This window comes from Mycena indigotica (genome assembly GCF_014461135.1).
Source record: "Mycena indigotica strain 171206Taipei chromosome Unknown Mind.scaff0011, whole genome shotgun sequence".
NCBI classification, from domain to species: Eukaryota; Fungi; Basidiomycota; class Agaricomycetes; order Agaricales; family Mycenaceae; genus Mycena; species Mycena indigotica.
This window is the reverse complement of record NW_023503010.1, coordinates 2,105,817-2,129,402: the sequence shown is the minus strand read 5'-3', so window position 1 is coordinate 2,129,402 and position 23,586 is coordinate 2,105,817. Positions and strand designations below refer to the sequence as shown.

Sequence of the window (23,586 nt, the reverse complement as noted above, 5' to 3'; positions counted from 1 at the left end):
AAGACACAATTTTTAGCGCCAAGTCTGGCGGTTCTGGAGTCCTATGAGCAGCCATCGTTGAGATCCACAGAAGACAGGTGCAGTTTGACTTGGATTTTGGGGACGTAGCTCGGTTGCTTACGTGATTGGCTACAACGTGTATAATCCGCCGTCAATGCTCGAAATTGTTGGACGGATAGTCGGCCGCGGTGAGAAAGTTGCGAGAATGAGCTGGTGGGTCCTTAGGCTGGGCCGCTGTATGCAGCTGGCACCAGCTGAGATCGAAGGAGAAGGACGCGTGCTGTCACACATTTCATTTACATGCTGTCACAATTGCTGTCCCACATTTCTCTCGCCATTCCGGACAGCAACCACATAAGGTCTCAGGCGCATACGCCGAGCCTCTCACCGATCGCAACAGCCCCAGCCCCAACAAGTTCGGGCTTCTCCTGCGCCAGCAGTTGAGCTGCCAGTCCAGTCCATCTCCGCTGTCTGACCAACCTTGAATAATGCTTTAGGAATATCCTCTATCTCTCCCTTTAGCAAATCGATGTGGCGGCTCGACAAGCATCCCAACTGAAAACCCCAACGCCCCGCCTAGTTCATCCCTAATCCTTGCGGCCCGACCCCCCACACAGCCAAGAACAAATATCGATCCTAGATGTCTTCACCCCTTCCCAGCAGCCGTCCAACAAATTTCTCCCCTTCAGACGCGTTCCTCCATGTGGATGAATAGAACAGCACACTTCTCGGCACGAATGAAGGCTGGCAAACCAATATCCTCAAACGACGCAGGAAACACGACTGTTCGTGTCCATGCTGAAGCCGATTCCGACTCCGATGGACGGTGGGAAGAAAAATACCCACTTCGACTGCATTCCATACCGGTGCGTCCTTGCTGTCTGGGATAACATGTGGCTTGAATGGCTCCAGAATTACGAAGAAAACCAGAACGACTCTTTCTCGAGACGAATCATCGAGTAAGTTATTTCCTCTATCTGGCATCTCGCTGACGAAGAAGCGGCAGCCTAAATACCTCAAGTTTTGTGAAGATACTGGATTCATATCGATGCTACCAAGTGACGCTGCCCAGCGCCGGGAGGCCGCGAAGATGAAACAAACGACGCTGGATGGTGTAGCTGTTGAGGACTCAACATGGCGCCACCGCTCTCTGTCATCTTAGCAACGATTCAGCAACGATAGACTTGTTCAGCTGGCGCTACGTGATCTGTTTCCCAAAACTCATCTGGCTGAAGGAAACACTCGTCGATATGATGGAGATGGCTGCTCGAGCACAGGATCAAGTTACGGAACGCACGATTGACACACCAGCATATCCTCGACAATTCGCTCAATATATCCGCGACACCCGCAAGGAACTGGCGGTAGATTTCCGTTGATTCCAATCAACATTGGCTCACTTACCGCAACAAAACGTACCAGCCTTGTTTGTGTCTCTCGACTGCGATTCCTAGAGTGCCCGGAATGGCGACAGCTTCAATGCCCACTTCAAAATAGTAGCTTGAGCACATGCGATCCGCACCAACTCGACACTCACCTCCTAACATCCACTGATGATGTCTCGGGAAAGATTTGAGAGGCGGTCTCTAAAGTCTCAAACAAGCTCGACAAGTACTGCCAAATTTGGAATAGAGGCGAAGGTAGCCCCCCCCCCAAATCTTGGCCGATATCTTACGTATCTCATAGGCATAAGATATGCGCTCTCATAGCTCTTCTAAAACGATTTTCGTTCGACATGTCACCATATACTGTCAAGCACGACTTGGGCGAATATTGCTCTCCAGGCTCACAGGTAAGAGACTCTGGTAAACCTAATTCCAATGCTTAGAGGCTCGACGGTTATATTCCTCCACCCAACTCAAACCGATTGCTTAAATATATCTGTCACAAGCTTATGCCGTATGATCGATGTCCCCTTCCCGGTCCGAACTCGGTCAAGAATTAAGTTTTTTCTGAACCAACCAATCCCCCAAATTCGGACAAGCGACCAACTCTGGGATGCACGCCCTCCTGCGCCGTAAATTCCTGTTACAGTACCCTTCAAGCAATGCAATATACATTTCACCCTTCCCTTGCCATTCATAAGCGTCCGTTTCTGCTGAGCCCATCTTTTTGGTAACTATGAGACGATTCTTTGCAATACTTCATACTTTTCCATAGCTTGGCATACGGCAAAAGCGCATCCGCAGTGAAAGGGAATGGAGGCGGAATCCGAGACTCTTTCCCGGGCTGGCGATAAGGAGGAAGACATATCAGGCAGGAATATGAAGTCATCTTGGATTCGTTCAACATGCGGGTGTGTTCCTTTAATGTGCTGATTCAAGGTTAAATATACTTCCCAATTGCCGCGCTCATGCACTTCCAGCAAAACATCCGCATTCGAAACCAACCAGGCTACTCGAACTGGCTTTTCGGAAGGAACGGGTAAAGTTGGGTCGATATCCATATCGTGCCCAAACTCTTTGACAAAACCAATCTTTGGGTTGTACATACTTGAGCAGCCGGCTCAGGTCACGTTACGTGTCGAATGCCCCAGCTCAGCCAGCTGCCTGTTGGCGGGTGGATTCAGAGTCTGGCTATGATTATTACGGAGATTCATTTGAGAGACCCGTGGTCACTATACGACTCGGAGTAAGAAGACAATACGGAGCGAGAACTACCGAACGCCTTGATCACCGACGTGCGGGTATTAGCAGCCTCTTAAGTATCTCCATCCTCTCCATGCAGCTTAAGTCTTGCACACTCAACCCAACGACACCCGTCAAAATCGCTCTTGCAGTCTTTTCCCTTGTTGCCTCTCTCCATTTTGGTTTTCCCGGAGCGGCCTTCACCAAATATTCCGAGAAAGTGGCAGAGTTGCGTTGTTATAGTCGGAGATGACCGACAGGAGAGCGATCGACGTCATTCCCAGTACTGTGACGAATTATTGATCACAATGTGACTACTTACAGTCGCTCAGGGCTGCGCGCACTCAACGACAATGGCTGCCCTGTCGAACGGCAATACCATTCACGCACTCGATGATACCCTGCTCTCAAAAAGCAAGAAATCCAATGGATCAGACACCAGCGAGACAGCGAAAACTTTCCCCTCAAACGCTACGAAAAAAGTTCCTGGCAATCAAGGACGGCTACATAGATGGTTTTCGGCTCACTCCGCCATATCATCTGGCCTGGGGGAGAAATAAATTGACCCTCAAGTCCAGTGAAGGACCTTCACAAAAGGCCACCCGCACTGACAAGATTTTCATGTCTTCCGAGGCAGCCAACCTCAAGGTGCGCCTCAATATCACAATTGTCTCCGTTAATCCCAAGCTAGTACATGGAGTTTGACGAAACCTCCGACCAAGTTTTCATCCTCAGCCGATACTCAAGGCGACGTAACAGCGATCTCCAGCGCTTTGCGACCACAGATCTCAGGGAGATATTCCCAGTCACACCAGGTCTGTATGAGGCAATTGTCTGCTTTAATCATATTTACTCTCACAGGAGCATCCCGAGACAAAGTTACAATTGCCGTCAATTTGGGGAAGCCTTTTCGAGGCCAGTATGAAGAATTTATGGTATGGATGAAACGGCTGGTTGACAAGAAAAGTGTAATGCGGTGAGTCTTTCTACGTCTTTGAAATCCCAAAATTTCCCACCTGTCAAATAGCGTCGGTATGGCCGTCGAAAGTGTATGGAAAACGATACAAACGCGCAATGCTGAGAGGATTAAGGGCGTTGATTTAGCTGTAATACGGAATGAGGAGGACGAATCCGACGACGAGCTGGGAGGATGGAACGATCACCTTTCGGTGGACAAGATCTTAAAACCCCCAGCTCAAGAATCGGGGCAACTATCCTCCGTCGTTTATCTGGAGCCCGATGCTCGCCTTTCTGTCTCACAGACCAGCTGCGTCATTGGTGCCCAGAGTCATAACAACTCTGAAGCTATCTCAAAATTGCGTCCCCACCAAATTCGACAGGGGAGTCTGAGTTCGGCGATCAAATCGCATCCGATCCCGATTCCAAAGTGTTACGCCCATAAAATATGCTTTGGAAACCTGCTGATATCTGGCTTTCAGACTATCCTCGTTTATCCTTCTGGCCAGACTGGGGCTATTAGCATCACAAAGGGCGACCTGATACGCCTTCAACCTAATGGCCTTCTCAACGACACTCTCATCGAGTTTAGTCTCAAGTAATGTCTCTTTGACGGTTATTTGATTCACTGCTCATTATAAGACTAGGCTCTGGATGCACCGGCTTGAGCAGGATGATGCGAAATTAGCGAAGGAGATCCACATTTTCAGCTCGTTTTTCTACAAGAAATTAGAACAGCGGGAGTGCGTTTGAATATAGATAATGGTTCTGTCTCATGATTCCAGTCACAGGCTACAGGAAAGCTACGCTAGTGTTGCTAAATGGACCGCCAAGTTCGACCTCTTCAAGAAGAAATACCTTATTGTTCCTATAAATGAAAAGTTGGTATCTTTCAAATTCATTCCTGACTGGTAACGAATCTAGTCTTCACTGGTATCTTGCTATCATATACCACCCAGAATGTGTCTTGAGGCCAGAACCGCCATACATCAAAGCATCACCTTCGTCTTACAGCGAATCAAGAATGCGAAGACCAGATTCCAGCTTGAAAGCAACAACTATATCAGAGAAGTCTACCTTTGAGGATATCAATATCGGGTCGCACTGGCAGCCACTCTCGCTATTGGATGATCTGGATGTGGACGAGCCTATGGAGGTAGATTTCTCGACCGAACATGTTGGAAATCAACAGAGGTATGGTTGCTATCGTGCAGTACAGTGAGAAAATACCTCACAATTTGTTAGCACCTATATTTTTACTCTTGACTCCCTGGGGTCAAGTCATTCAAGGTGGGAAGCCTTCTGGGTAATTATCTGCGGCAAGAAGCATTGGCCAAGAAGAATATCCCAGAGACTGGGTTAAGCCAGGCAGTATACAAACATGCGCTGGTTCGTTAACTTTTGTAGGTATGATGGCTGCTCATTGTTTATGTTTAGGTTCCACAGCAGCCCAACTCCTGCGATTGCGGTCTTTACCTTCTTCATTTCGTCCAGACCTTCTTCGAGGATCCCGACAAATATGCCAACATAATAAGGGTGGGTGTTTGTTCCGACCCTAGTCTGCCCATTCTGATTTGCAAAGACCAGGACCAGCGCATATCCTGAGGCGGATCGGCGGGCGGACTGGAAAGTGAAAGGAATCGCGGACATGCGCGAAACGCTCAGGTCCAAGATCAAAGACCTGTCAATCAAATGGAAAAGAGAGAGCGTCGTCAATGAGCTCAAGAAGCAATGGGACTCTGCGGCCGTTAGCTACTCTTCTGAGAATGATAGTGATGTTATGGGAACTGCGTCGGTCGAGCCACATGGGGCGGCGCCTCATTTTCACACTACTCAATAATTGTGCTATGGACAGATGAAATACACTTGCTGAGAGATAGTAAAAAATTACAACTTGTTTTTTTTTCGTTGCACTCAGTATTCGTTGCCTTATTATCAATCATGCTTCGAGTTAACTGGCGGGTAATATCCCCTATGACACCAGCGAAGATGTGTGAATTGATGTCTTAAACTAGGAGAAGTCATTGCCTTCGGGAAAGAGTCATATTATACATCTGCTCCATCCTATCTAATCATGAGCTATGACGAAACAGGCTAGTTTTCAATCAAGACACCAGAAGAGCAAAAGGTTCTATGTAGATTCTGCGAGTTTCTGGTGGCCACCTGGCGCCGCTCGTTAGTGAAAAGCGGTGCAAAAGAAGGCGGGAAGGAACCAGAGGAGGGAAAGGGGAGGGAAAACTAGACTAGACTCAACTCCAGTTAACTATTCACAACTCAGCAGTTTACTAGTAGTGCAAGCTAGCAGCAGCAGGCTAGCACATGAGCGTTACTCGACGCGTCTTGTCTACAACGACACTGGACGCGCCTCTGCTGGCCGCGTTTTGCCCACGCGGCTTTTGGGTGGTCCGACTCCCTCGGTCACTCAGAGGGTTTGCGTCGCGTGGGGCATCTTTGCCTTGGCGCTTTCGAGTTCCAGTTCCCGGAGCGATTTCGGGCCCACCCCGACACAGTACTGCGACGGGTCTCCCGTTACCCACCATCAACAGTTATCGTTGACACTGGCCTGCTCAGAGGCAAAAAGCAGCCTTATCAATCCCACATACAAAGTGTTGGTATGCACGCGTAATGTGACGAGCACGTGCAAGCGATCAGTGCGTGACACTCATCTTTCTTCCTTTCACGACCTTACACAAAGACAGGTAGGAGGTGCTTGTACAGCTGCAGCCGTAACAGTAACATCTTGGCCCTCAGGCTCTCATGTTTGGACCTATCTTCGGCCGTACACCCTACACCAAACAGGGCACCATCAAGCATGGCGGGGGCATTATGTGCCTTGAGACCTCATCTAACGGCAAGTATCTAGCGACTGCAGGTACGACAGCGGCACACCTTTCCAGGCGATGTGTATTGACCTGGCCTAGGGTTTGAAGGGACTCGGGTTTGGGATACTTCCACCACGATGGAGATTTCTCGGCCTGCGCCGCCTGGGGAACGCGGTCCTTCGTGTTCTCTGCTATGGGTCCGTCAGATAGACCAAGTCGACGAAATCCTATGGTTTGGGACCCAGAATGGTTTTGTCTCTGCCTGGCGTCACAATCCACAAGGAGTGCGTCAGTGATAGCTTCGTTTCCTCGACTGACTCCTTGCTAGCAATTTGAAGAAGTATTCATGATGGCGATGGAGGACTCTGCTGAGATCACCTGTCTGGCTTACGAACCAGTTAATAACCGCTTAGCCTTCGGTGTCGACAAGACCGCGTTCATTGTTGGACCATATATGCACCCAAAGAGGGAAAGTGGCAAAGCACTCACCTTTTCACTGTCAAGATAGTCGCTCCAGGAGCGATTGATTTCAGCAACAACGCAAATGAAGCGGAGCGGGGAATAATCGTTTATGGTTCTGTGACGCCTGGCCGTGTGTAAGTCAAAATTTAAAAGTTGGTCACCTCTCACCTCCCCAAAAGTTCAGTGTTGGAAGGTGCCACTGGCGACATTAAGAAAATATGGGATGTGGGTGCAGGGATGTAAGTAATAGTTCGCTGGTTGAACGGAACTGAGGCGCTGTTTAGCGGATTCCTTGCTTCCAACAACAGCGTGTACGCGCTAGGGGACATGAGATCTGGCCCGGTCATATACCGATATTCGGATGACGTTCGTACTCAAACTCTCAACGTCCCGCACACACGCGAATGGTTTCGACCCTATCAAATTCGCTGGGCCGACCAAGGTGCCACAGTTGTCTCCGGAAGTGATCACGGCAAAGTGTATGTATTTGACTATAACACGGGTGAAAGGGAGCAAACGATTGCCGTCGCAAAATCTGGTGAATGGGTCCAGGCTGTCGCTGTGAGTATTTGCCTCCGTATAAGTATTCGAACGATAGGTCAATGCTTTCGCTAGGTTGCAGATGTCAAAGGGGTTTCCACCATTTTCGCCGCAAAAAGTCGTATGATCGAAGGCAAGGAAGACATCATCCTGTTCAAAAGGTCACGAACAGTTTGGTATACTCTGTTTATGGACCGAGTATTTTGGCCCTTGATGGTGTTGGGATTCCTTGCAGCCGTTGTCCAAAACTTGATTGTGCCCTACGTTCGAGTGCCAGGCCTAGCCGGCACTGAGTATGGACAATACGCGGAGAGGCAAACTCGAGGAGCTCAACGCGGACAATATGCGGAGAAGGAAGCTCAAGGCAAGGGGAAGGAGGTTGGAAGGCCATACATAAGTGTTATTCGCTATTAGAAGTGACGGTGTTGTCAATCGCCGATGTAGTTGGAGAGAGAGAGGAAGTACGATTTATGAACAGGACTACTGTTGCAGCCCCGTAACATCGCTTTACTCCCCTCCTACCCGTGTATGACTGCGTTGAAGACCGTTGACATTGGCGAGTCATGAAGCGTCCAGATAGAGTAGAAGCCATAAGTTGCGGAAGGAGCCAGCGAGCTCAGTTCGGATATGCACATGGGAGAGGCATGGTGGGCCGTGGCGGTCGCTGGGAGGCTTGGCGTATGCGCCTGAGACCTCATGTGGTTGGTGTCCGGAATGGCGGGCGCGGAGAGAGGTCGAGTCACACCTGATTCAAATTTGTGACAGCACGCGTCCTAGTCTGTCCTTCTGCTTCGATCTCCCATGTTCATGGTGCTGGTGCCAGCTGCATACAGCGGTTCAGCCTAAGGCCTAAGGACTACCAGCTCATCACCGCGGCTGGCTATCTGTCCAACAATTTCAAGTATCGACAGCGGATTACATGATTGGAGGTGTTGTCGCCAATCACGTAAGCAACCGAGTTCCTGATTACTCTCTGACCCCCAAATCCAAGTCAAAATGCACCTATATTCTATGGATCTCAATGATGGCTGCTCGCAGGACTCAAAAACCGCCAGACGCAGCGTCAAAATCGTGTCTTGACACCACGCAATTCTCGCGCCTGGCTGGCGGTTGAACTGCAGTATTCTGGCGACAAATCGTTGTGCGACTTGTGTGCTAATATGTTGATGGCTAACCATAGCTAATCCAGCAAAAAGCGGCCGTCCACCCCGCCGCCACGAACCCGGTTCATGAAAACAAAAGCCAGTCCGTAATCAGAAGGTCTGTATCTTTTGGGAGATATTCATAGCCGCTGACGACAACTCCCACTCATTCCAGCCTTCGATCAAATAAAAGCGGGCGCGGGTCTGTAAATGGTCACCGAATGAGTCCTACGTTGGTGCGGGATAAGACTTGAAAGACTACCAAACCATATGGTGCGAAACTTGAAAATTGGCGGTTTGGTCTTGGGACAAAAACACATGCGGCGCCTACAATCAATTCTACAGAAACAGCTAGGCTTAAGTCGTCTACTGTACTGGTGTGTAGAATCAAGCCTTGGATTCCACATCAGTAGTATTGATCTGATTTTGCGCTCGAAAATGGGAGAATTCTTGTCATTAACATCGTCAGACAGGATACATTCCGTTTGTTTACACTTGAGACTCTTCTTTGCTGAAGGGCCATCCTGCTCCTTCTCATCTTGATTAAGCTCCTCCTGTAAGCGCTCACAAGTAGTGCCAATGCAAACAAGCTTGTGGTGTAGGGCCTGTAAACTTGAGCGAATTATCAATCTTAGTAGGAACCATCAAAAGTGAGACGAAGGAGGTTCACCTGCATCGGTGTTTGTTTGATTTCCTGCCAAATCGGAGCATTCAACCACTTTTTGCGACTACCAAGACTGGAGCGTTCTGTTTGCGACCGCTGATTCCAAGCGCCGGTGAATGCGCACCACATCAGCGCCCGAGAAACTTGTTTTCTCTCCAAATCACATCCCTTCGTGACCATTTACCCGTCTTATGCGCCTTCTGATTCCATGCTGCAGTGAGTCGAGTGGAAATGACGAGTACCGCCGTGCCTTCAAGCGCACGCAAGACGCATTTATCTGGGCCCGGGTGTTGATTAGCCGTTGGGAGCGGCAAGACCGGAAGACCTCCGCAGCGTAGGACGCCTGATGAAGGAGAAGAAGAGGTTTGATAGTACATGTCGGACCCACTGGCGACGCGACTTTGAGCTCAAGTTCGGGGCTGGATGCAATCTGAGGCGATGGATAGGTAGACATATGCAGCCCGGTATATGCTGCCCAGTCTCCACGCCAAAGACGCTCTGGACAATCAGTAAGAGCGACAACCCGCCAACATACTTGAGTTTTAGCACCGGTGTAGCAGTTCTTGAGTTCGACAAGCAGCCATCGAGTCGGCATAGAAAAGTCTGGTTTGAGGTTTGAATAGCAAGTTATAATGGACGGAAGGCCAAAAAAATTGGTTGTGGTGTCTGCGGTCGTTGCTTACGTGATTGGCTACAACGCCTCCAATCATGTAATCCACTGTCGTCAGTCTGTCGATACTTGAAATTGTTGATCAGATAGCCGACCGCGGTGATGAGCTGGTGGGTCCTTAAGCCTTAGGCTGGACCGCTGTATGCAGCTGGCACCATCACCGTATGCGAGATCGAAGGCCTAGGAGAAGGACGTGTGCTGAGAGGGGTCACGGTCGTGTGTCACACGACCGTGACCTCTCAGCATCATTTCTCTCCCCCCCGCCCGCCATCCCGAACAGCAACCACATGAGGTCTCAGGCGCATACGCCGAGCCTCTCACCGACCGCAACAGCCTCAATAAGCCTCTCCCTGGTACATAACCCGGCCTGAGCTCGGGCTTCTCCTGCGCCAGCAGTTGAGTCGCTAGTCCAGTCCATCTCCGTCGTCTGACCAATAATGCTGTAGGAATATTCCACCACGACGACAATCTGGACGAAAGACTTCGTTGTCGTCTTCCCCGCTCTCAAACCAAGGATCGACAACGCTTTTCTACCTGGCGAACTTCTCTTGCGTCATGTTTGGCGGCGCTTCAGTAGACAACCACAACCCTCTACATTCCAATCACAAATACGGGAGTCACCCAAGCTCTAGCTCCTTCAAAAACTTCTACGCAATCTCAGAGTGTTAGCAGTGAGCGGACACAGAAGCCCGACCCCGAGTTCTTGACGATGCAAATTTGAGTCTCTGACTTACTTGACGCCACCTTCACCTGGCCCTCGGCCAATGTCACCTCTGGGCCCCGCTAATTGCTACATTTCCGCCTACAAGGCCCATCACATTCGTTCTGTCTACAAGCACCATCGCCTTCTTCACCAACAAACTCATCTCCTCGAACGTGGAAATTCATCAGGCCATTCTTCCTCATCCAATGTTCATCGGGAGCCATCGCTGGTGGGGTAATCGGAGGGCTTGCGGTCATTTCGGCAGTCATCGCAGCTTTCTTTTGCTTCCGGGTAGGCCGTAAGCAAGAAACGCCGCGGAAAATTAGCTCCACCGACTCCAAGGCCCAGTCGTTGTGCGACACCGTTAGTAGTCGGAGTCGGCGCTCAATTCAAGTTCTGGACTTGAACGCGACAATAATGTCTACGTTATTGGCGGAGTCGAATTTGTGATCAAGCGTCAACTTACACTGAACAACATCCCAACTTGAAGTCGGAATCTATCGTGGTCGAAAATGCGCCTGGAATCTCCGCGTGCTTATGTAAGCACTTTCTGCGTCAATTTTCTTGTCTTGTCAAAACTCATTCTTCTCGCAGGTGTTTGCGCCAGACGCGTGGTGGCGTTTTCCAACTGCTGAGATGGGGTTGTCCTGATTCCTTCTGTCGCGTGCGCTAGCGATACGCTGGAGGTGAGTTTTCAACACCATTGTTCTATTCCCGTCTCTCAACACTTACTTTCAGTATCAACAATCAAGCTGCTTATGCTCGGGCTCACTTCTCCTTCTGGCCTGCAGGAATTTACAGCTCTACCGCCGCGTTATCAACTAGAGGAATAAAATAGTCGCGCTACTTGGACGACCGTGGAAACCATGACCTATGATCAGGTCAGTGCATCCTTTGCTCTGCAATGACACTCGCTGACCTTTCTCAGTTCCACCCTCGAGGGTAAGATTTGATGGGCAACCCGCAACCCGCAACCCGCGACCCGCGACCCGCGACCCGCTACCCGCTAGCCTGGGTTAGTACCCGTGGGAGCACACGTGTGATTTCATCAAACCACGCCTTCGTCTTCTTCCCCACCGTCAAGTGTCGTACACAGCGGCCAAGGTTCTCCCTGTCGTGCAACCACTGCGCAGCGTCGTACACTACACAGTCATCTCAATCTGTGTCTCTCGTCTTCACCCGTCGTCACCACCCTCGCAACCTATAGGACACATGCATCGTGTTTTTTTCTATCTGTGACAGTACCCTGCATGATCCCTTTGTCTGTCTGCCTTCGGGCGTTGGCAGGGTTCTCGCTGCCCGCACAAAGAAGACAGTTGGGAGACAGTCTCTTTGTGCAAAACATTCTTAAACTCCCAGCGCACTCTATCGCTCCCTAACCAACCACTATCATCCCAACCACCCACCGAACCAACTCAACGCCTTGCTAAGCAATGCCTCCAACGACGTTTCGTGTCTCCTTTCACCGAAATACCGGATACTCCCCATACCATGCTCGTTGTACATGTGCACAGTGCGTTTTTGACTTGCTCATTTGTTCGTTGCTCATCCCCGCTGTTAGAATTTAAGCTAGACGTACCCTTTGACCCCATGGAAGGCTGGATCTACTTTATTGGCTGCATGGGCCTTCTCGCCTTCCTTTTCACCAACAATTATTTCCGTGCCTTTGCAGTCATCGTTATGGGACGCTTTTTCTATCTCACGTACCACGGTGAATTCGATTCATACGAGTAATCTCTTGTCCACTACTCTTACCTTCTGCTTGTATCACTTCCACTTGGACAATCTATGCCTTTCTTTCCAATCAAGACTTGATTTTGCTACCTGGCGGCGCTCTTACTGATTGTCCGACGCGTTTTTGCGTGGAGACTGGGCAGCATATAGCGGGCCGCATGTATCTACCTATTTCTCGCCTCAGATTGCATCCAGCTCTGAACTTGAGCTCAAAGTCGCGTCGCGAGCGGGTCCGACACGTACTCGCGCAATCCTCGTCGACATTGACCAGCACGTGCTATCCCATCAAACCTCATCTTCTCCTTCCACCACCTCCGTCAGGCGTCCTATGCTGTAGAGGCTTTGCGATCTTGCAACCGCTGTGCAGCGTCGTGACGGTGCTCAGCTCTGTCAGTCCCAAGTCTCAATGCTCGTCGCTCATCGGCCATTTCAAAAAAACCAACTCGAAGCACAGGCTCACCACTCTTTTCAATCCTCTGTTTTCTGTGTCGTCTGCCTATGGGCTGTCGGTTTGTATCTCTACTTGATTTCAGTGCTCAAAATCAATAGAACGATTGCACTTCAAAACACCACCAATGTCTCTACTGATTTTGTTTAGGAAGCACCGTGGCCAAGTTCGCTGGGGGAATGTCCACAGGCCACTTCGTGCAAGGATGCTCAGTACGTCTAAGCTCGTTTCTGGGCAATAACGAAATCCATCGTCTTCAATGTTTACATCGTATCGGTGGTTGCGATAACATGTGACGGTGGTTATTGTTGCGCTAGACCAGACGAAGGGAGAGTGGACGGCATGGATTACCGAGCGCGTGTGAAACGAATACGGCTACAAGACACCCAGCGCAATGTCTCAATTGTACGCAAAGCCGCCTCATGTCGTTCAAAGTGCGAAGAGAGGCGGTTCTCATAGGGAAGACATCGAAATACAGTGTCTGATATTAGTGATGGCAGCTTGCGCAAAACCTACCAATATACAGACAGACTGGTGATAAGTCAAAGCATTCGGGCCAATCCTTCGCGTACCCAGAGATTTCAGAAGTTGAGCAGCACGCTTTGGGGCCATTGAGTGACAGCGGTCAGCCTGGGTTAAGACATGATTTTTGACGCCGACCTCGAGTCCTACGAACAGCTGGGCTAGGCCGCTGTATGCAACTGGCACCAGCACCATGAAGGGGGACACACCAGCAAACCCCGCAAAACAGGTGGCCTGGAATTGATATTTTATTTGTAATATCTTAGTACAGCTGGTGCGTAATGGGCACAATAAGAATCGCTAGCTCATCTTCCCTGCGCTCCCCACCAAACTTTCCTGTTCCAACTCGTCCTTTTCCAACGCGCATACTAAACCCTCCTTCCCCATTCTCCATCTCGCTTTCGAGTTTGAACACGTCCCTTTTCCATTACGCGTGGATTAAGACCGTACTATCCATCTCCACCTTTCACCCTTCTTTGATGCTCGGAACTTACACCCATCGCTCGATCAGGCTCAGACAGTCATGGCGGCGCAGCAGACCCAATATCGAGGATCTGAATGCGGAGGTCCAAGAAGCTAAGTTGATGATTGAAATGTGATTCTGCACGTCCGAGAAAGTCAACTCCGCTTCACGCCAGGCTACCCAACTAAATCTACGCCCGACGTCGAGGACATATCAGCATGGACATGCTGAAGAATAGCGGCACGGCAGGGGCCGAGCTTCCTCTAAATCCTGCTCCCATTCCCGAATCTGCGCCGACTCCGATTTCTAAGGGAGCTACTGGTCCGGCCAGCAACATATCGGCGCTGCTTAATGTCGCTAATACACTTGATGTCGATGTCGACGGTATTCTGAGGATTGTCGAGCAGCTCTCGTTGGACAAGGCGTTCGGACCTCTCGCACTCCCGCGTCATCCGAAAACGTCAAGCGGTTTGCGGAAGAGCCAGAAGATGAGCCGAGTATCGTCATGTCAATTGGTCTTGCTCAGTGGGACTTCGGGCCAGGGTAGTACTTGCATTCGGCTTGGAATGTTCAGATGCAGAGAATTAAGAATGACGCGATTGCCGATGACGCTGAGGGAGCCAATTGCGTTGGCAAGGAATTGATTCAACGCCAGTTTCTGAGCTTCTCTTGCGCGAGCAGCTCGAGAGGATCGGAGGTGATTGGAATTTGTTTCAACACAAGCGCGACTTCGGGCTCAAGTTGTTCTCACAGAACGCCGATTGCGTTCCAAGAGGGTTAACGGCCAGAACAGAGTATGTGCCTAATAATTTCAGAGGAGTTCCTTGCTGACGTGAAAGCATGTAGACATACCAGCGGCGTTTTGCAACAGAAGAGGAAGATGGAGCCAACGGTCTGGAAACGTGAAGATTACTGAAGAAACTGGGACAGGAAAACGGGACTTGTTTGTCGAGGAGCAGGAGACGAAGATATTCGTCATCAAACTCTGGATTCGGCGTGAGCCCTCCGTGGCTAATTTGATGCAGATTATCGACAACGAGATGTCTCGAATTGAAGATATTCATGCAGGGACTTCCACGCGTCCCACGCGCTCGCGGCAAGGATTACGGGACGTGGCAACCTCCCAAGGGACTACCAAAGTGTCTGTATGACCAGCGTTGGCTTCAGTCTTGCACTGTCAAGCAATTGAGAGAGCTTGAAGATTCCCCAGAAACCTTCGGCGTTGTTTGTCGCGGCAACTGATCGTATGACTTGAATTATCAGTTACTTGATACTCTTGGAAGATAAACGAAGTGATTTACGGATAGCGGGTAGTGAGAGCGAGTGACTGAGCTCCAAAAATGGTTTGAGGCAGTAAGAGCTCAGCAGCGAAGACGATTGTGTCACGGTTGACTCCAGTTCCAGGCCATCGCAGATTATGCTAAGGGACTCGGAGTTTAAGACTGTGCCGCTGTATGCAGCTGGCTCCAGTCTTATGGATCTTGAAGGTTCAAGTCAAGTTCAGGTATCGCCGTCGGCGTCACTCGTGTCACGGCCATGATGTGACACGCCGCGCCGACATTCTTTTCCCAAACTTCAAGGACGTCGATCCACTCTCGCATCCACCACACCGGAGTTCTCAAACGCATACGTTGAGCCTCTGACAGCAAACGATCCGTACCGCCCACCTCTCAATGTCCGTTCACCTTGTTGTCGGCTGACCTGCGCTAACGAACATCCAGACTTCAACTCCGACAGAATAGCGACCAAGAACTCTGCAGACCTAGACGCATACGTCAGGCTGCTCCTTCATCAAGCTCACAGGTTGTTTGCCGCCACTGCTTCCACGATCTCGCCGGGTGTGTACCGCCAACGCCTCCGACCGTCGAAATCATGGCTCCGTCATTACGGCTTGTCCCGCTCAGCTCACTAGACGAACGTGAGCGACAACAAGTGAGTGTCCGACAGCTTGATATCTCCCAGATTTTCTCACCAGTGCATCTAGGCAAGCTACCACGAATCCAGTGCTTTCACCGGCCTCTTTCGCCATGACGGTGCTGCCTTCGTCGCATTCAACGGGGACAGGAATTTCATGCAAAACATCCCCTCCCCGAAACACTCTTCCATGCCGAAATCAGCAAAGACCATGATGGGGGAGATTCATTGCACCAGCTGGGCAAACCTCAATATGCCCCATCTCCTTCTCCTACCTCGTTATCATATCTTCAAGGGTCCACTATTCGAATGTCTTGATGTCAACAGGCGCATCCTTCCTTCACAACGCGTCAGTATCCCTGTATACTCCAACAAGACCTGGGAGCGTGTACGGCTCCCCGAGAAAACCACTGATCAATGGCTTAAACTCGAGGGGTTTCTGCTGAATGTCTTCCGGTGGGTAGACTCGAAACATCGCCAACTATGTCCTGGTGAATATCGAGGCATCATTCATAACTTCCCAATCTGTTTCGGCTACTCAAAAACCTACGACTCTTTAGAGGAGTTGACTCAAGCTGTTGCCAACTCTCGACGCCTTTCTTCCCCTTCTTGCTGGCATCTCGATTAGAATGCTTGCCCTCGATGGATTTGAACGATCAGATGCCTTTGACGCGACGAAACAACCAAAATGGCGTGAAACCTTGTTTCAAGCAGTCAACTTGGAACCTCAACTGTGGGATGCTTTGGAAGATGCTGTAACGGAATGTGTCTCCGCGCCAGTGGGCGGCATAATAGATCTTACGACTTCTCTGGCCGAATTCACTCGAATAGACTGGTTCTTTACGCTCATCCTCAAATTCAAGCTCTCCGTGCCATTGTACTTCAAACTTGGCACTACAAGCGGTCTCCAATTCAGCAATCTGCCTTCCATTCGTGCATATCGTCTCGAGATTTACCATGGCGATTTAGATCAATTTCGTGCGTTACCAGAGCCCAATCCCACTGTCGAATGGGTTTTCATCGACTCCACAATTCGCCTGTTCGGTGTTCTTCCTAATCCGGACTACCGTCCTGAAGCTCCACAAGCTCCTCTATTACGTTGCACAATTCGTGCAGATCCTCCCTTGCCTCCTCCTGTTCCGCAAGCTGTCCCTGTTGATCCCGGTAGCGGTCAACGCCAGGGAGAAACCATTGTAGACTTCCTCGCACGCCGTCAACGTGCCAACGAGCGCACAGAGGCACGCGAAAGCCCAGAGAAGAAGAAAAGCCGCCTTCAACGAGAGGCCCATGCTGCGGGCGGTGGGCCACCAGGTAGAAATGCGTCTGCACGAGTTTTTATCTGGGAAGATACAAACAACGATGAAGTTTTCATTCGCCGCCCAATCAACCGCGATTTCGCAATTGACTCGTGGGATACATTCTCTCCAAATCAACGGATCTATGATAGCTTTTCCAATCAGTGGGATCTTTGCCCCCAAATTCCAGCTAGCGAGGACCCGGCATGTTTCCAAGATGGGTACTGGGACTACTTGGGCGGTGGGAATGAGGACACCGAAATGGCCGAAGCCCCATCAAGTTCCAACGCTGTTGAGGAGGCTCAATCCCAAAGCAACGACGACGGCTTTCCTAATCTCCCTCAGGGGCTTCCTACCCGCATTGTTGCTCTACTCAGTAATGGGAATGCCGCGCTTGATAATATTGCTGAATATTATGCAGCCGACAAGTCCAAGCCAACAAGTCCGGACCGCATCACTCTGCAAGGCGGCCCAGTTACCAAGGACTTCGCTACATCCATGCTTCAAATTCGCTTTGGTTACACAGACCACGATGGCTCCTATGCCAATAAGACGACCGAAAAAACAGCGCTCAACGCTCTAGGGGATGATTTGGCTGGGTCTCCAAAAGAAGGTGTTAGGGCATTACTTGAGTCTATTCGCACCCAGAAGTCCTTGAGGACCATCCAACCAGAGCTCATGGATTTGTTATCGGAGCCAGACCTACTTTGGCAGAATCGTTGTGTCGATGTGCAGTACTTCTTCCAAGTCAAGGCAGAACTATACGAGACGCATGTCTTCATAATCAAGATGCGCAGCGGAGACCCTCGGAGAATTATACTCTTCAATGCGAGCTCTGTCCTCCATATCCTAAGGATGCAATTCTCATCCTTCGAAGAGATCGCCGAGGAGTTTGGTTTGCTTGGGACTGAGTTTTATGCTGGTATTGAAGGACCCACCCACCAAATCCAGCCTGCGATGCCAAGGTGCTTTCGTCTGGGATTTCGCCGCCAATCCTATCGCCCGACGAGAGTGGATTTTGATGCCTATGTCACGCTGCGCGATCGATTTCTGCATTCTCCGCGGGGTGTGCTGGCCCTTCAAGCAGGCGGTATCATTGCTCGCATTGCTCGACTCGTCATCAGTGAACCTCTGGACGGTTTGCTCCTGGATGATGCTGATAGTCGGTCTGCTGGGGCCAGAGTCCGCGATCGAGATGGCGTGGCACGTCCTGTATATTACCAGCGTTTGACTCAGCAAGAAGAGGATCTTATCTGTGGTGTTTATTCTGTCCAACTTTCCAGTGCGTTTCTAGTCCCATCTTGATTCTTTTCTCACTTAGGTTATAGATCAGGTTGATAATGTGGTGGGCAAGCATATGGTTGCACGGGTTTCCTGGTGGCCGCAACAAAGCGCCTTCTTCAATTCTGGTCTGCATGTTGGCTGGTGGTCTCCTAACTGTGAGCGTTGGTTCACGGAGCGGCTTGCAGTGATGGAAGCATACAAAGTGGAAGAGTTGTGGACTCAGACAACATGGAAATCCAAAATTCGATTTTTCCCCACGTCGCTGCGTACCACTCATGCTCTAGATACAGTTAGCCGAGAGTATCTGCACCGTTACATCTCATTGTAGTGTATTTGTTGTGCTCGTAGGACTTTTTGACACGTCTGAATGTATCGTTTCCTTGCCGCCGATCGGCCGATAGGTATTTAGGTCCCTGATCTTCGCCATATTAGGCGCCGATTCTCCGTGTGATTTTGTACCAATTTTCAACCCAAATCATTCAGTGATTCACACTTTTAGGCTTTCTCAGGCTCCAGATCAGACTCGACTTCATCAACGCACTCCTACTGGTGCCAGCTGCATACAGCGGCCCAGTCTCTAGTACTCGGCACAACTCCTATCGGCGAGCACGACTCCAAATATTCGTTGTCCAATCAAGGTACGTGGTCGTCCTCTTTCACTGCCATATGCTCATCGTTTGAAGCGCCTATTTGGATCAACTCAGCCAAACGTCAGTGCCGGCGTATCCCACCCGACCCGCCCTAGCTGGGCCTAGGATGGAGCACCAGCCAGAAACAGCACTCCAAGTTTTGTTGGGGGAGCGGGGCATTACCTTCAGACACTGGCTCACCAGTCGGTTGCTCAACCCCCGAATAACCGAAAAGCTCCCAGAACATCTTGACCCAGAAGGGGCCTTGCGCCTCATCAAGGCTTTTGAAGCGTCTAGGGTCTTTTCATCAGCCTGGACGGATATCTCCAAGTACGTCCTCCACCGGCAAGACGAAGACCGATTATTGGTCGCCCACAATGGCAAAAAAACATCGCCTGCCTTTTCATCACGTCACCCTCGCTGGGCTCATCCTCGACGTTCAGCTCGAATTTGGAGGTTCTCGGTGCAACATCGATCTGGGAGAAACCGCAGAGCACTACTTGGATGACCGCAAGCAACCCAAATTGGAACAGATATTAGGTCCACCGCTGAGTTCGAGCATTGATTCCCTCGTAGATCGGCTGAGTCATGTTCGTACAATCTGCCTTTCATATCTACTTGTGCGCTGATGAGACTTGGTAGATTGGCTATTCTCTTCTAGATATTGCGAGAGGAGCAATGGACTCCTTTGACCGCGTCGAACAGGCAATCGTACAAAAGTCGAAGAATATAAAAACCGCTCATGTAAAAAGCGCCGAATTTCAAAACCCTACCGACCACAGTCAAATCAACTCACTGCACTTCCTCCGAGCCTTAGAGGCGCCGCCCAAGGCAAAAGGTGCTCAACGGACCATCAATGGCGTCTTTTTAGTCTTCGCATATTATGTCATAAGCGAGGTGAGCGGGTCTGTTAACTTTCTCGATGCGTCTGATTTCGCTCAGGGAACAAACTTGCTGGATCGAGACGGTGTCCAAGCCAGCCTGGTCAAGTTTCACAACAGACTTGGCATGCCTGTTCCAAAAGATTGGAGTATTTCCCGTATTCATGACGGCTTTTCAGGCCCGCTATCACTAGCGCTGGGTTCAACCATCTTAATCATCTTAAATGACGACCGTGATCTCACTGGTAGTCATACGAGTCTTACTACGGATGCCGCAACATTTGATGTGTGTCTTCATGCTCATTTAACCTGTTTCCATTGACTTCATTTTACAGTTGCAGAGAATAGTACAGTACCGCAGCTCCCCCAATTCCCTCCTATGGAAGCTGGAAGACGTTGTGTGGAAGCTAGTGTTTGCCTCAGCGGCAGGAGAGTTTCATCCGGCCTTGCTTTTTCACAAGCTCAAGGCCTCCCAACACTTCCAACACCTCAAAGGGTTGTGCCAGTGGCTCATGGACCCAATTGGATTCCAACTGCTATGGCAATGGAGTGGTATTCCCTGGAAATTATGGAGGATAACGACCATCGTTAGTGGCTCCTTCAACTCTTAGCTTGATTATTGACTTGCTAAGTAGCGTCCAACCAATCAATATCCATGTCCAACGAGGAGTTACGAGCCAAGCGCCTTAGAGAAGAAGATGAAGGTAGCGATTACATTGAACATCCGGCAAAGCGTCTTGACAACAGAGACACCCCATCACACGTTTGTCTTACCCATCGCACAAATTCAGGAAACTAACTAGAGAAGCATGCAAATACGGGACCGCCCCTTTCTCATATCCCTGACCAAGATGCGAACATGGGACCGGCTCCTCCCAATTCCCTTGACCAAATTCTTGACCAGGAACAGCAGTTCGCCGCCGCCGTCGCCGACGATGATGCGAAGCCTAGGAAGCCCAAGTCGAAGGATACAAAACCGAAGAAATCCAAGCCCGACCTCAAGCCTAGAAAACTAAAATCAAGCCAAGCAAAGCGGGGTAGTAACCACCCGAATTCCGTGACCAAGCTGAAGCCAGTGGAGGTTGCCGGCTTCCGTTTTCCCGAATTATCCACACCAGTTTCAGCAAAACCAGCCTGCTGCCCTTTTTGCGGTTTATGCCCGCTCACCGCTAGGCAACGACGCCCCAACCGCAGCGAAAGCCTACGAGCAGCGCCAAGTCACTGGTGGACTTTCGGACTTGGGGGATTTACCGGAATGGAACGCAAGACGTTGTGCTGTGCAGCTCCAGAAATGCAGAATGAGTGCCCTACTGCGCCTCTGGAAGATTGCCCAAACCAAATACAAACGCGTCTTTAAACCTCTAAAGTGGAGTCGATTTACCCATATGCATCCAGAGCGTCGTTATCATCGCGCAGCGCGAGTTGCAGCAAGGAAGCGGGTGATTATGTTGTTTCACCGGATTGAAACTCTTGAGCGCCAGATAGAGGAGGAGGAGGAAGTGCTTGAATTCGCACCGGCAAGTATTAGACTAAGCTCAAGGAATACCCTAGCTCTGACCTATTGTCAGAGAGAACCCTTGCAATCTTGTGTAAAGATTCAGTTGCAGAGGCCTAACGTTATGGGCCACTTCGGACCTGATAACAGTGCTGAGTATGACTGGTATGGGTATAGCCTTGAGGTGCGTTAGATTGCAAATATCCTCTCTCGCGCGGTACTAATGGACAGCCTAGGAAGCAGAGGTGATGAAAAAGTTGGTGGAAGATACTCCTTACGGGACAGACGTCGATGGAGTCAAAAAACCATTACATCTCTTAGCGTCTGCTCGCAGTCCAACTTTATCCAACGACCCGCGGCGCTCCGAGTTTTTTGTCATCTCTTATGATGACTTTATGCAACGCGATGACAAGTTCCTACTTGATATCATGGGTCAAAGATCCTTTCTCGTTGTTGATTATCCCGCCAGCCCGGCAGAATTCACAACATTACTTGGGAAGCTGCGTCATCTAGATGCATGCGTCTCTATTCAAGGTTCTTCACCCATAATAATTCTCCCCCTGCAACTGACTCACACTGGTAGATAACGTTTATGTGCAAGATGGGCACCGCGGTGTCTTCACCGACTCCTTAAGAAGACTCATTCCTGACAAGACATTCCGCGATGGGAAACCAATGTGTAACGCTCTTTCCAATTCTATGGGTCACCACAATGTGCTGCGTCCCGCAAAAATCAGGTGAGGACGCCCTCACTTTTGATGATTATGCTGAAGCTACTTGCAGTGCACTGAGCAGTCAAGTCGACGCAATAGTCCACACAAGCGATATCCCTGGGCTACCAGAAGTAGACATTCCACGGAAGCACCTGCAATGGTTTGTTGCCGGTAACGCTGGTGTCAAAAGCGATCAACACGTAGATATAATGGGAACTACTTACGTCCATGTGGAGACTGGGCAAAAGTTCTGGGCAGTTGCCAACGATGTCTGTCCACTGAAAGACAAGCCTGAGGAGGATGGGGAAGTTGAGGATCCAAACCCAAGTGCGCAAAGTGGTGGTCCCGACTTTTTTACCACGCCTGGTCCCCTTTCCAGCTGAATAGCCACCAATACAGAATGGAGTTTATTGTATTGGAACCCAGTAGCTTTATGTGAGTCTATCCTTCTTGAACAGTTCAAGTCTTATTTATGTTGCAGAATCTTGCGGCCCTTTCTCCCGCACTATGTTGTGGGGGGCAAATATGACACTATCGTCACAGGAAGTCATGACTTCCCGATTAGTTGCGCTGCGAGGAGTGTTGCAGCCGAACTGCACCACATCTTTTCTATGTCATTCGAACAAACATTGAGCATTCGGAGGCTAGCTGGATTCTATGCCGCCTTCTGATACGGCAACTGGATGCCATTCTACGGGCAGACATTGATCACTCCGATATTCTCGATCTCAAGGACCCTGTTGCTTTAGAAAATCTTATGGTGCTATTGGCATACAACGTGGTCATGCCAGCCCTAGATCGCAAAGCATACAGGATCTCATCTGATGACTTGGTGCTACCTATGTATGTTGAACGATTCCAAGAGTTGGACTATGTTTGGCAGAGAATATGGGATTTTCAACGGCTGGTTGATAGTACTCCAGGCCTCATAACTCTCCATCCTGCAGTAAATTCTTTCAAGCAGACTTTGCATGTATGTTATCAGTCACCTCATTTGATGTCTGATAACCTAGCCTTATCCAGCATATTACTATCCACATGGCAGGTTTCTGTCTTCGCTATCGAGAGGACCCTCCAAGAGGCGATCTTGACTTTGGCGACTCACAGCTGAAAGACTGGAGACGTATTTGGGTAGGCTGATGACTGCATTCACAGCTGTTGGAGAAGGCAGACCGCTCAAGAGTTATGTCTACCGTGGGAAGTCTCCGTTAGAGCAGCAGTTTTACAGCAGCATAAGGAATTCGGAGCGAAGATTTCTGAAATTAATACGTTGGCGTCGACCGATTGGAGATGGAGATTTGGCCCCACTGATAACCTTTAACCGCATGCCCAATGCACAGGATATCGCTTCCCAAGCGCCTTTTTCATGGCCAGCAACACTCGATGTAACCTCCGACAGCAATAGCGAGGATGCCGCTTCAGATTATCAGGACGAGTAGTAAAGGGTAGCTGCGTTGTATAGTGTAGATCAATCATGATTGAGATATAATAAATATTATCACTGTAATCAACGTTGTAGTGGGCAAGGATTCGATAGATGAGCAATAACTAGCGGAAATAAAACCCGTCTTCGACACTTCCTCTCTTCGCTTTCCTCTTGGATTTGTCTGCAATCTCAATG

General features: G+C 49.9%; 2 protein-coding genes across 2 annotated transcripts; both read left to right on the top strand.

The window, feature by feature from the left end:
• Positions 1-3,248: 3,248 nt before the first annotated feature.
• On the top strand, positions 3,249-5,424 carry MIND_01178100 (ULP-PROTEASE domain-containing protein; the record flags this gene model as incomplete). Its single annotated transcript, XM_037368296.1, has 11 exons — positions 3,249-3,275; positions 3,319-3,442; positions 3,489-3,603; positions 3,655-4,182; positions 4,232-4,327; positions 4,376-4,465; positions 4,509-4,778; positions 4,830-4,864; positions 4,909-4,973; positions 5,022-5,120; positions 5,167-5,424. The coding sequence occupies 11 exons, from the start codon at positions 3,249-3,251 to the stop codon at positions 5,422-5,424; spliced, it is 1,707 nt and encodes a 568-aa protein (XP_037215222.1).
• A 10,202-nt stretch (positions 5,425-15,626) lies between these two features.
• On the top strand, positions 15,627-20,368 carry MIND_01178000 (uncharacterized protein; the record flags this gene model as incomplete). Its single annotated transcript, XM_037368295.1, has 8 exons — positions 15,627-15,686; positions 15,739-16,124; positions 16,297-17,928; positions 18,757-18,885; positions 18,931-19,206; positions 19,629-19,773; positions 19,819-20,043; positions 20,093-20,368. 8 exons carry the CDS (start codon positions 15,627-15,629, stop codon positions 20,366-20,368), a joined length of 3,129 nt encoding a protein of 1,042 aa, XP_037215221.1.
• Positions 20,369-23,586: the final 3,218 nt, after the last annotated feature.